The 14609-nt window shown below is 40.2% G+C and overlaps 1 protein-coding gene across 3 annotated transcripts in view; it reads right to left on the reverse strand.

Annotated features, from left to right (window-relative positions):
* Positions 1-2692: 2692 nt before the first annotated feature.
* The window catches only part of gabra3 (gamma-aminobutyric acid type A receptor subunit alpha3), a 109531-nt gene continuing 97614 nt past the window's right edge, over positions 2693-14609 (reverse strand). The window contains exons 10-12 of one of the 3 annotated variants that reach the window (XM_035990992.1): positions 11370-11575; positions 4177-4215; positions 2693-4033 (exon numbers count right to left, since the gene is read on the reverse strand). In XM_035990992.1, the coding sequence (XP_035846885.1) occupies positions 3713-4033; positions 4177-4215; positions 11370-11575 (566 nt within the window). In that variant the 3' untranslated portion in view covers positions 2693-3712. The remainder of the gene's footprint in view (positions 4034-4176; positions 4216-11369; positions 11576-14609) is intronic. The other 2 variants (XM_031310983.2, XM_035990993.1) reach the window with 2 other exon arrangements.

The raw sequence follows: 14609 nt of genomic DNA on the forward strand, positions 1-14609 counted from the left end.
ATTGAAGTCGTCTGAGGCAGGGACTTCAGTATTTATATACAGTGTAATGATTAAGTATAGATTACATTCAAGAGTAACATCACAAATGAAATGGACCAAACTCTGAACAAATCTCCTGGTAAACCATTTTTGATCATTTCTCAGAGATGAAAGAGTGAAGATAAAATATTGACAAAATTCACTCCTTTTGAAAGATGGCCTTACATTTTTGCCTCTCTATAAATATTTTAGTCATAGTTCTTGTAGGGCACATTGCTATCCTGTCAAGAATACAAATATGTATAATGTAGATTTCATGAGTTACCCACAATAAATCCTTTTACAATATGGATGGAATTAAATTGGATTCCTTTTCCACTACTGTGGACAGTTCCAACACGCATGAAACTGCTGTGTGAATGTATCTTTGGTCCCCACATTATTGTTCGAGATACCGATCATGGCTATTGGTGATATTTCTGACTGAGACGGTTGTCACTCGGAGGACGCCTGTCTTTGAGGCAAGTTATCGCACAATGACAGATCAAATGCTCAGCGGCTGCTGCTTCTCAGTACCTCGATCACTTTACTCAGAGGAATCATACATAAACATGAGGACTCTGCGTCATAAGATCCTGAATTAGCAGAAGCCAGCCGGCTCTTAACACCCTCAGCAGATGTGTATCAGTTTGTTTAAGGCATGACTCCGTTTATTTGAGACAAGATGATGAAAATCAAGTCTGAAAAAAGAGACCTGGTGCCGCACACTAGTCCTCGCAGTAACTGAATATATCAATTCATTAAATATGATTCAAAAAGCCATACTGTGTCGAGTATTGGGGACATGTTCCCCTGGCTTTGTCATTATGAATTTGATGTGACTATAAAAATGTTCAGATCCCGACAAAAGCCGTCCAGAGTTTATGTCATGATTATCATCATCAGTCTAGTCATTGTTTGAGTTTGTGTGTATGAGATAAGATAAGATAGACTGTATTGGTCCCACACTGGGGAAATTCCCTCGTTATTTGTGTGTTGTTTGAATATATAAAAAAAAAAAAAAAAAAAAAAAAGGGTTTACCAGGAGATATTCATGCTGTCCCATTTTGTGTTGCAAGTCTGTTGATGGTGAACAATATTTCCTCTAAGATCTCTATGATCCACATGCTTGTGGGATAAAGTCTTTTGACGTATTTTGATCGATTGTAACCGTTAATTTACTACAATGTGAAATAATTTAGAATAGGGCTGGGCAATAAATATCTATTATATCGATATCGTGATATGAGACAAGATATCGTCTTAGATTTTGGATATCGTAATATGGTTTTAAAGGCTGCATTACAGTAAAGTGATGTCATTTTCTGAACTTACCAGACTGTTGTAACTGTTCTATTATTTGCCTTCACCCACTCAGACATTATATCCACATTACTGATGATTATTTATCAGAAATCTCATTGTGTAAATGTGTGTGTGTGTGTGTGTGTGTGTGTGTCCGTGTCCAAATGAGGGTAAAAACACTTTCAGAGCTCTGTGCCAGCCATGAATTAGTAGCATCACATCAATGTGCACAAATAACTGAAGCTTAAGTGTATTTATGCAGGTGTTGCCGAGTTTATGAGTAGGTAATTGATGACTAACTGCGATGAACTACAGAAACACTGATACTAAGCCCTATTTCCGTGACAAACACCAATATTGGAGGTTGCAGACACACACGTGTACAGATTGTCATGCATTAACCTATGACTGATACATTGTACAGAGTTTGTGTTATTAACACACCTTTTTAAAGAGGCCACAACACAGTTCTCATTCTCCTATTCTTACCACTGAAGATACAGTTTGAATCCACTGAATGTAGTGGTCATCAAAGAGTCTATAATTAAAACAATGCAAAATATCCAGAGTGCATCCGGCCAAAAAAGCAACAGATATTGCTTTAGAATCCTAAAATCTGTATAAACACGTACCATATTCAACACAAAACAAAAATACAGATGTCACTTATTAAAGAGAACTAAAGACACTGGAGACAGTTGCCACAGCTGGAGACGAATCTGATTTACAACTTTGAAACCATCACTTGTTGAAAAGTAACCAATTTGACCATTAGTGTGCTCTTCAGTGTGATCTCAACAATTACATTTAGTTTTTTTTTTATTGTAATATTTTATATGTATTGACCAGAGCATTTTGCAGTATAATAGTCTCCAGTGATGATAGTTTCTCCGAAATTTGTTTAGAAATACTGTGACTGTGACATATTGGCCTTTTGTTGTCTACTTCAAAACACAAAAAAACAGTACGACATATGTAGACAATCAAATCAACACCAATATACTTTACGCAATCAAGTATAAAAGGGCAAAAGTACAACATGAACCAAATCTTGCTTATGACAAGGCAGAAAAATCATAATGGAGCCAAAAACACTGATGCAGAGAGAACCAATAAATAAAGGCACCAGGGTGCCTGCCCACAAAATACTTAAAGAAAGAAAGAGAGTGTCTGGTATGATTGAATGTATACAACATCTAATGTTATTTGCATTTCCATGGAAAATGTATAATAAACTGTGATTTAGAATTCGACTTCAGTCTGAGGTAATGGTGGTAGTTTGTTATGACTGCTTGGCTCATGGAGACGCTGCACCATGAGCCAAAACAAAAGCACATGATAATTGTTCTGGACTATGCTGGATCCTTTTAATCTCTTTGCTTCAACTTCTCACAGGCAGAGGTCTGTTAACCTTCCACACTAATGGGCAATTTTACACTCTGTGCCCATGGGCTGTGAGTGGGTGGGTCTCAGCCACATACTGCTGTGCACGGAGCCTGTGGACACCAGTATATGTTTGCATGTAATATACACACAGACCATTGTGCATATGTGTGCTGTAAATGCAACTGTGAGCGTGTTAAAGCCTTTTACTTTATAATGTGTGTATTCACCAAGGCACATAGCTTTTCTGTCATTGAGCATACTCAGCCAGTTAAAACAATTAGAGCCACTGTACTAGAAAATGTACAGGCAGTCCCGTGGGACGTGATGGCAATTCCAGATGATACTGCATTGGGTCTGTTGAAATTCAGCGTGAGCTGAAGGCCAGACACTGACGATTATTAACGATGTTCCTATGGAACTATACAGGCTGCCCCCGGCAAACCGAGCACGGTAAAGCAACGGACGAATGGCTCTTGTGGCATTTTCTGATGCGTCACTGTGTGTCTGTGTCTGCGTGCATGCATGCACGTTGTTAACTTGATGCATGTGTCAAAACCATATCATTGCTAATGATCTACAATGAAAACTTCAAACGCATGCTTGCTCTAACTTATTATAAGCAAAGCGCAAACATGTCAAAACATAGTGAAACCACAATTTGACTACTCTACAAAACGGCAAGCAATCAAGATACAGCAAAGGGAGACTTGGTTACTCACAACAGGGAACAGTGCTAGAGTGTGGAGGGGGAGAAAAGAAATGCTAGACAAACACAGTCTGATGTGAAAATGTTCTCCTTCCAAGGTCTACTACTCTATGTGAATCTACTGTATGTTAAAATTTGCCTTCCATCTAAACAGACGTGCAAAATATCATAAGAAAAAACAGACCCACAAAACACGCGCGCACACACATACACACAATAAGATGTAATGGACTTGGCCTCCTGCAAACCTGTCTACCCTCCAAACCAAACCAGATCAAGCCTAGCATTCGGTCAAATTCAGTTTAAGTTGTTTGCCTTCATGATAGCGGGCTGTCTGTTGACATATGTGGCCCAGTAGCCTAAGTTGAAGATGAAGAACAGAACTGGGAAAATGATGCGTGATATCTTGTCCACTTTGCTGACACGGTTGTAGGACTTCTTGGCCTCCATGTAGGGGTCTTCCATTTTATGGAGATAGGGCTGTTTGGCCGACGCTCCAGCGGCACTCTTGGAAATGGTCGTTAAACCTTGGTCTTTAGCGACGTTGATGGCGTAGGTGGTTCCCACAATGTTGAAGGTGTTGTTTGCCTTTTTGGACAAGGTCGTAGATTCTCTTCTCTGAAAAGGAAGAAGGCAGTAAAGGTAAAGGTTGTCAGGAGCGAAGCACCAGACTCAACAATACTTCCATTTGAACTCATAAAGAGGAAATAGAAGCAACACCACGAGACACGACACACACAATAACAAAACAAAAGCCTAACCATATCGTTAATCCTGGCCATGTTAGCCTGAAACGGTTCCTGAAAAGAAAAGTAGAAAAGAAAAAAGTTTACCAATTATATTAAAATTACCCAACTTACACTCTATTCATCAGTATCTAGTATCTGGAAGTACTTTTGAACATTTTGAACACTATTTGATATTTTCAATTCAAATCTGCATCATACAAATCTGGATTGCAGAAAAAAAAGGTCATGATAAAAATTCATGACGAAATGTTCAGGCTGGTAAAATCAAGCGGCAATAGGAACAATAATACTTTGCATCACTGCAGAACCAGGCTGGACTGGCGTCTGCTACCGCTAACAGTAGCAGTAGCAGCACAGAGCAGGATTAGAAACAAAGCAAAAATAACAAACTGTATCAATGACAGCAGCTAGGTCTCTTCAGGCAAACGCCTTGCGATAAAACAAACACGACAAAGGCTGTGTGTGTGTGGCAAAGCTGGCTGGAGAAACTGCCTTCTGCCTACTACTAGAGAGAAATCATTAGACTCCCTTTTCATATTGAAATCGCGCAGGGAGACAGAATTGTATTTGCTAAATTGGTACAATCAGATAGCTAAACTTTAGCTATCTGTAATCGATACAGCATAGTATCGCGATATTTTCCGTGGCAATACTGTATCGATACACAGACGCCAAGTATCGATCTATTATTATATATGTGTTGGTCAGTTTGTCTGCTTGACATTTTGTCCCATTTTTCAGCAATACAACTGAACTAAGATGAACAAACAGAGAAATGTATCTTTTAAGATAAAACAGATGTTGACAAACTAACAACGTTTCCTTTTGGGGACATCATTTGTAATTGAGGAAAAATTTGAAGTTGGATAAAAGGTAATAAACTGCAATATATCGCAGAATATTGCAATATGTTTAAAAAAATTGCAATAATATCGTATCGTGACATTAGTGTCGTGATGATATCGTATCATGAGGCCTCCTACTAAACTTGGATCACCAGAGGATCCTGTCAGCTTAAAAGAGTACAGTGCACTGCACACGGTAAATGTGAGAGAACAAGTAGGACACCGAGATTGATCACCGGGCACAGTTTTAGTTTCCTGTGTGGCATGCAGTGTGTGAAACCGAACTGGGGTAATTTTCTTCACACCGTTCATCCCTACTGTGGCCACTTAAAGATCCGCAGCAAAACTAAAGCACTGTGTGTCATGTAACGGAGTGTTTCACTTTCAATGCTCCCTGTTTTCCCTTTTTGCTTTCAGCCCAGCTTTCATTTTTGCTCTACTTTTTCAGCTTCATTTAATTCTCCTTCCTTTTCCATTGACTCCATCTTTTAAATTAGCATAACTAATGTCCTCTCTTTCCCGTCATCCAAAATTCTTCACCGTGCATCTCTTTCCACACACAGCTCATCACCAAATGTTTTGTTTGGGTCTTTAGCCTCAATATTCACATACCCTCCCGAATGGAGGCAGAAAAACGACTTTCCGTGTGGCAAGACATGTGCTATATGTTTGTTCAGTGTCTGACCTCGACCACTGTGGGACGATTATGCACAGGGAGACCACTTTTTATTGTCATGTGTGACACACAGTGGAATAATATTAGCAGGAGACATCACAATGATGTTGTCAAGTCTGTCCGAAGAGATGGAGGCAGCAGGATTGAGGAGAAAACACGTTCAGTGTGATCAGTGTTTCCTCGTCAAGTGAGCAGGGTAACAGGAGGAGGATGATCCTTTAGAGCTCCTCTGCAAACAGCAAGGGTTGTGGAGAGCTAACAAAGCTCACAACCAGTTGATTGCATTAAGCAGAGAAATGGTGGGCTGCTGCCTGAATGGGTCTATCAAGTCATTAGTGCAGGGGGAGAGAGAGTCACACTGATGCCCCCTGTGTAACCAGATACGTTCCCAGGATATCGATTCCTCCACACTCACCATGCGCCTCCTCTATCACAGCGATGGCTTTTGTCAGCAGGGAAGGCGAATGGCTACTATAACGTGTTCTATGACCTTAATCATAGTCCCCTAAACTCTTCAGTCTTTGGCATTAGGGATGTTCTTTGCCCAGTAACCTGCCAAACGAGCCAAGCAAAGTAATTTTCTGTCGCTATTTAGCTGGGCTGTCCTCTGCCTTAATTTATATGGTCTAATTATTGGGGAAACCACATATGGCATTGGGCTGTATGCATGTTGTTATGAACCTAATGTGACACAGCACATAATTTACCTCCGGCCAAAGATTCTTGCGCACAAAATAATTCAAAGTAATTTGGCTAGCTGCAGGCAAAATACACCCGAATACAATGCATCTATTTACCTTGTCTTTGTAACTTCTGCAAATTGTTGCATCAGAATTTCTCTTAGTGTGATTAAGTAGCCTGGGGGTAATTGTGCCTCGTTGTGTCCTGCTGTTTGGAGCTCAGTGTGTGACAGTCTGTCCCTATCTAAGATTGGAGATGAGGTGTTGGCATATTTAATAGCCTCAAGTATGTGAGCATGTGGGTGTATAAGTGTGCAGACTGTGTTTAGGAAGCCACGATGTCCCTGTTTGTGTGTGTGTGTGTGTGTGTGTGTGTGTGTGTGTGTTTTTTAGTAGCACTTGCACAAAGTTTTTGTAAATCTGGTAGTTGTAGAGGTGGCCTGAGCTTGATCTAATCACTGCAGGCTGTGCTAGAGGTTACCTAAATCTCTGCATGCAGTGTTGATGTTTTGGCTGGCTAGCCAGATATTAGTCTGGATCAACGGAAGTACATTTCAGGGATAATTGCCTGACATCCCCCGCGTGGCTCACTCGTCGGATGTCCCTCACCTTCCTCTCTGTGTGTGTTGCCGTTCTCAAACTCTGTTCGCTTTGGGAAACGACAACCTTTGAGCTAGCAAGCTACATGCTAAAAATGGCAAGTTTTTAATAAAATTTGGATGGTGCAATAAGGCAGGCTGTCTTGGTTCTTTTGGGGAATGATTGTAAAGATTTACAAAGAATATGTGTAGGCATTTACTATCTAACTGGGACGTTTTGGGATCGATTGGCGGGGATTGCTGTGGATGAAGTACACACGGTGATACACTGGTGAGAGTAAATTACGTTTAACCATGTATCCAGCTAATTTAAATAGCTCACGTTACTGTATTGTGAGAACAGTTAACTTCATTTAATATATATATATTTTTTTATATTATTTTTTGAGGCTTTTCCCTTTATTATAGTGACAGTGGATAGACAGGAAAGGGGGAGAGAGATGGGGGATGACACGCAGCAAAGGGTGGCAGGTTGGATTCGAACCCGGGCCGCTGCAACGGCTATTTGATGTGGGGTTTTCTTTTGCGGGGTGCAAATGGTCCACCAAAACAAGTTCCATCCAAAGACTATTTTGCAGAGCCACCGTCTCTGCGTCCGGAGTTTAACGCCGCCCAAGACGATTGGGATTGGTTTAGAGAAACAACTGAAACAACCCAGCGCGTTTTTTCTTCTCCTGTCCCAGAATGTATGTGTGGTGTAGCCAGACCTATCTCCACAGCGCTGTGGAGAGACTAGTCAGATATAACCACCTCATCTTGCTATATTACAAGGTTATTCCTAGTTACAGAATGAGGAAGCTTTCCAAGGAGCAAACAATCGTGCATAACGACACCTCCAGCGCAAACAAAAATGGTGTGAAAAACTTCAAAAAAGGTAATAATAAGAGTCCTCCAGAAATGGCAGCTCAGGTTTGTTGTTTTTCCACTGAATTCCCAATCATAACTTTGCTACGAAAAAGTTTGGATGAACTTAGCTGTAGCAACTTCCCTGTTGTTCAGAAAAGTGTCATGCTGTCTCCACCATTTTCTAACAACCTATAATGTTGAAATGTCTTTTAGATTTAGTCGTTTGTGCTGCAGGTGTGAGGCATACATGTGAAACAGTGATCTCTCCTTGTCTCCAGCAGTGCAGCCCGCTGCATAATGAGCCAGTGCTCCTGTGTCTGCGGATGAAACCAGCACATAATATCTAACACAGTAGTGTCCAATCATATGTCATGGAGTGCCGAGAATACGCAGGCTTTCATTCCAACCAAACTCCCCACCGGCTAACTTCTGTAATAAGCACACCTTCAGCCGGTGAGGGAAGAGCTAATTAGGTAGATCGCTTGTCAAACGTTAGGCGACAAAGTAAGCCAAGTAAATTAGTGCACATTGACTCGTCTACAGCTCACTATTTTCAGTCCTATAAAAGAAGGAGCCTGAGGGCGATGAAGTCATCGTTTGGTTCCGGTTAGAGTGGTGGCTGAAACCCTGCCTCTGATGACTGGGGATGGTATTTTCAAAAAGACTTACTGAGCTAAAACTTCTCTACTAAAAAACAAACAAAAAAACCCACTCTTTCCTTATAGGTTCTCCTCCTATAGGTTCCTTTTTTTTATTGTAAAATGTCATGTGTGTGTAGTCTGATCCCTTTGCTTTCCAGTAGCTCATTCTTGCGGGGAGGGTGCAGTGACTGCCATGTCTCCCTCCGTGACCCCATTCTTTTTTATCTATCATGACAACTGCATGCTCAGCACAGCCCCTGAGAACGCAGCCCAGGCTGTTGCCATTAAGACGAAGCATCAAAAGAAAAAAAAAAACGAAGAATGAAAAACCCTCCACTCTGCTGCAATGTAACAGTGCAAATTATTCTCACCGCCTGAGAAGTTCCATGGCAGCAATGTGCATTTCTGCCAATCACTCAGAGGACCAAATGTCAAACTGGAAAAAAAACTGGAAAAGCTGTACTGATTGTGTCAAACAGTCTGTACATTAGTAGCAGGAAATAGATTTGTGGCACCGTCTGTCGCAGTAGAAGAAATATGTTTTTCCCTATGTTGTGTCTGATCGAAGTGTTCCATCATTTAATGTGCTAGCAGCAACACAGCAGCAGCTTTTTGCTAGCCACTATTTACCATATTGGACTGTTTCATAATGTTTTTTTTATGTGATTTTCATGTTATTCACAAGCATAACACCAAACTCAGAATACCATCCTTTTAATGTTTTACTTTTTTTTTTTTTTAATATTGCCATTGTCCATGTGTGCTGCTCCATTTTATAGAGTATAGAAATGCCTCAGGAATGAATACATTATACTTAGTTTAGCTGTACAATTAGTAATTCACCTTACCCTGCTTATGCTTTCTGTACGGTTTGTTTGTTTTAACACTGTTTTTGTGCTGCCATCTTGACCAGGTTTCTCCTAAAAAGTAGTTTTTAAGCTCAATGAGACTTTTATCGGGTTAAAACAGAGACAAGACAATTAGTTAATTTAATATAAAGTTAAGTAATGAAGTTACACATTTTCTTGCACTTCAGTTTCAAAAAATAAATAAATAAATGTATAATATACAGGAATAGATAAATAAAATGATAATCCCAATCTCCACACTCGTGGGCTCGCGGACTTTGAGGTGCGCTCCTGATAAGTCTGTGAGGGCTTAGGGTTGTCCCACTGTAAAATCGTCGAGTGCTTGAGGGCTCTCGCAGACACTTTATTTTAACATGTTTTGACGTCATCAAGGTAATGTAAAATGTGGCCGCAAAGTGCTGTCCTATTCCTATTCGCACCATTTCGAGCCGTTGCAGCCTCTCGCTCTCGCTCTCCGTGACGTCAGTTAAGTCTGTTAGGGTTGAGGGCTTAAGGCCTTAGGGTGGAGATTGGGAGTGGGCTGAGGATTGCCGCCTTTTTGACCTTCTAGTTACTTAAGTGTAAGGGTTGCTTAAATCCTATTCTGATAATTGACCAATCCTGCTTTAGACAGAGGTTAGGACCTCCTATCTCATTAACTAATTATCGATATCTGTATCTATTTATACATTTAACTTACTTATTTATTGATTCTTGAGCAATTGTTGTCCTTCGTAGTTTGCCAGCTTTCTTGCTTGTTAGTAATCAGTGTGACTTTGTAAACCCCACCGGTTCTACAGATTGTACACAGAATTTAATTTTGTGCTATTCTTTAACATCTTCTCAACCCCATGCGAGGGTCTGCTAAGGTAACTTACCTTGAAAAACATCCGGGCAAACCATTTATTATTATTTAGGAGTTGCAATACATTTTTTGACAGGAGGAAAGCATATTTTTTAGTCTACCTCTTAGTACTGTCAATCAAACCACACTACCGACACCTGATTCTGTCAATCACACGACCCATACGAAAATGGTAAAATAATTTATTTGTTCCTTTCATTACTGGAACGAATGAGCCTCTTTGAAGCTATAAACTGGATAGAGTATTTTATACATTCAGCACAGGACCATGTGCTTTAATTTTGCTCACTGCTTCTCAGTGCCTGCTCTGATATGTCTCATGCCTCTAATATATTTCATTTGATGTGATAACTTATAAAACATCATAGAAATCATGCTAAATTTAGGCACGGAGATTATCATAAGGGACTTATCAGGGTTTTATTTATGTGACTTCATCATCGCTTCAGAGAACAGCATCTCGTTTGGACCCCTGCGTCCTCCAAATAAAACCAGTCCTTAAATTGAGTCAAGCACAAAAAACTCACCGTCACTCACCATCTTCATAAACAACACACAAACGGCCAAGACTATTGACAAATTAAAAATCTGCAAACTTTGATTTATTAGGTTCCATGCTTAGAATAAAAATGTCAGCCTCATGTGACTCATTTTACATAATGCACATAATGCACACTCACTTTTTAATCAGTGTGTCTATAACGTGCAGACTAGATGTAAGGGGGCTATCTTTTGTGGGGAAAATGAGCGTACACTGACTTTAGGGTGAGACATATGCTGCCATCTGGGAGCTTACCTCTGTTTTTGCTGTCACAGTTCCGCCCCACTGTCCCTGTTCCATTTAGCTGTTAATGAATAAATAAAAGCTCTCTTTATTGTCTTTATCTAGTACTTTGGGCTACTTTAAGTAGGGAACTTTCTATCACTGTTTCCAAAGTGCCTTTTGCCCACGTCACTCCTCCAGTGTAAAATAAGGACTTACTGAGCAAGTTGGAGCATTTTTAACAGGGTTAACAAATCAGAAGACGGGGAACAATTCATCTGCAGAAAAAAAGCGGAAATAAACTCCTTTCTGAAAAACGGTTGCGTTTTTTGTTTTTAGGATGACGTGTTTCTGATTGTTAATGTTGGTTCAGTACAAAAGTGTGGCCGTGTCATATCCATTGATCAAAAAATAAGAATTTATATAAATAACAATCACTCACCCTTATTTCCATGCCCTCTTTTTTCCCATCCCATGCCCAGCTGCGCTTGGTGAAGTAGTTGACTGTGGCAAACTCAATCAAGGCAGAGAAGACAAAGGCATAGCACACAGCCATGAACCAGTCCATGGCTGTGGCATAGGCCACCTTAGGAAGGGAGTTTCTAGCACTGATGCTCAGGGTGGTCATGGTTAGGACAGTGGTGACCCCTGAGGATAAAATAAAAAACATTAGTAAAGAGATCCTTTTCTGCTCAAACACTTTAAGGAAAGTTAAGTTTTTTTTCAACCTGGGTCAAATTCTGCATAGGTGTTGCCATCATGGCTTTGTTTTTAGAAGTTTTGGAAACCAGGAAGCCGTGTCCATGTAAGAGAAACTTCAGGTTTGAATTGTGGGCTTAAAATGTAAAATTTAAAATTATAAGCGTAAAAAACTCCTAGCTTTCAAAGTTCAACATACTGTCTGTATAGTTAGATTGATTTCGGTCTTTTAGTGAGAAAATGCAAATAACGTTAGTTGGGAATTGTAGCGATAGCAAGCCTTCAACCAGCTATACTAGATTAGATGGCTCGAAAAAACTATTGTATGGGCATCCCCAGCCCCCACTCCTACTCCCAACGAGTACAACATTTATCAGATTTGTCATTTTGTGTTGACCGTTGTAGGGTGGTAAGCAAGTGTAACTGTGAAGCCTTTTAGTGGCTGTCCACATGTCAACCAAATGTTTTGAAAATGAGGATTTTCCTTTGCATTTTCAGGACTATGCTGCAAGTTATTCGTATGAACTACAACAAAACAAGATTATTATCAAAGCAATTCGGGATGTCACAAGAACCGATACTTTGGTACCAAACCGGTGCCAAAATTCTGAAACATGACCGTACTCCTTGTGCTGTAGGTATCGTGGATGCAATTTTTCTAGACCTGACAGGAGCAGCATATACACCTACAAGAAGAACAGTAGTTGAATCGCCCCTCATTTCAGTGCACGCTCTGACGGCTTGACCACAGTAGCCTCTGGCTTTACCTTGCATCACGAGTTCACCTGGAACTCCCAAACAGCAAGTAAGTCAACAAACTAAATCCCTTCCTGAAACGATCTGTTCATTTCTCAGTCAGTTCAGTTGAGCTCTCAGTCAGTTGCGAGCGAACGTGATTCGTTCGCAGGCATACACTCACTGAGTGATTTTTAATGATTTGTTCGCTGAACGTACATATGTGAGCCATGAGTGATAGACAGTCTCTTGAGTTGCTCAAGCCCACCCCTCTGAGATGCTGAGAGAACATTCAGTGAGGGTGGGGCCATTTATGAGAAGAAGATGAACAGGCAAACTGTAGAAAATGCTGCAGCAGGGAAAGTTTGTTTTCTGCATTACAACTTGCTGCTCTTAACTGCAACTGTCTGGGACTAAAAACAAAGAGGCTACATCTGTATTTTATCAGATGCAAAAAAACATATCAGCATTATATATCTGTCATCGGCCATCCAATATCGGTCAACCACTAGTTGGAAGCATGTGTTTTCTGGAATCCTAGACGCACTCATAAAGCTGTGTCAAGTATAGTTGCAAGGTCCAAAATATCTTCAATAACAAACTACGAATATAAGTCCATTTAAATGTCCAACCATGACCCAAGTTGTAAAAATGCTACATTTCCTCTACCTTATACACAGAGACAGACATGCTATTGTCCTGCGTACATTTAGTGTAAGCCATCCCAAGTGCAGTTATGTGCAAATGTTGGCTACAATAAAGGCTTTAGCACACGTAAAAGTTAAAGCAGACCATCTCCATCTACACACATCATTTTTACATCCTGGCCTTTGAAATTCAGTGCTGCAAGGGATGGAATGTGGCTCTGACAATGGTAGCCCACCCAACCACATAAAAACAATCACTTCATCTGTTCCAATCTATCTCATCTGATGGAAAATAGATAAACAGTGGGCTATACAAAATTTGTACTGTGTTGCAGAACGGAGAGGTCAACTCATTTCAGTGAGTCATGGGTGAGGAATTAGAATTTGTGACAAAAAGATTGATAGTAACTATTCACTTTCTTTAAGGACAGAGATTGATTTATTTTCTGGTACTGCATTTTGCATGAATTGCCTATATTCCAACATGTTTCTGTTTTAATTAGAGTATTACTCCTCACAGGGGGAAAGTAGTTGCATTAGAACAGTGTTCAAGCATGCCTACAAACTACAAGTTGAAAGCCTACCAGGGAACAGAAATTAAAAATGAGTTTAGTTGCTGATGACTGTTGCAACACGCAGCAGCTAAGAACAGATCCTCATGTGAGCTGATCAGTGCGACTGTGTGAACAGGGAAACACAGATGTGAACACCGCTGGGAGCTGTGTCTTTTACGGATAATGTTTCAATCATTCCACTGTGAAAATACAAATGTAGCCCAATTCCTTGTGCGATTGAAATTATTTTCAAGGTTCAGGGGTGTGTGTGTGTGTGTGTGTGTGTGTCTTATGGTTATTTAAAAGAATGCATGGGAATAGGTAGCTGTGATAGGCTTTTATTTCCTCCCTGAGAGTGGCCCCTTGTTTTGCATGCTTTTCAACATCGTACAATGTGTGCTACTTCATGTACATGTGTGCTTAATTTCCAAATCAAAATGCTAATTATTCAACGAACACAGGAGGTGAAGGGGCACTTCCATAGATTATGCAGCACAGCATCAACAATTGAAAGAAGAGGGGAAGGGAAAATTACATCTAATTTTTGAGTATGGGGTGATCTAAGCAGACACTATGTCCTCAACAAATTGAAGCTGTTAATAATCTCAGTACAAAGGGAGGGTAACACATTTTGAATAGCATTAGAATTTTTTTTTTTAATGAACTGTTTTCGAAATGGTGAGGATCTGAACCTCTGCCATTTTCTTGAAACCAAATTGATTTATTTTGTTCCACTACTGCAAATGTGTGATCTGACCCTTATCATGAGTCCATGGTGACTTTGGTGGGATTATCTCATTTTTTTAAATGGATGTGTCTGGTTCTTCCTAAATGACCTAGAGCTGCTGTGGATATAGTTGAAAGAGCAGCCGAACATCCTCTTCAAGAGATGCAACACATCGTCTATCACCTGCCACACTTTACTAATTTGATACTCTCCAACTTTGCTTGGACTTATCTTTGATTAATTAGTGCTTGCAGTTACAGAGGTTGGAGAAAGTCAATACTGTGATAAAAGCTTTGGAAAAAATAAATTGCTCATTCATG

The sequence above is a fragment of the Sander lucioperca genome, chromosome 13 (assembly GCF_008315115.2).
Source record: "Sander lucioperca isolate FBNREF2018 chromosome 13, SLUC_FBN_1.2, whole genome shotgun sequence".
Lineage (NCBI taxonomy): Eukaryota > Metazoa > Chordata > Actinopteri > Perciformes > Percidae > Sander > Sander lucioperca.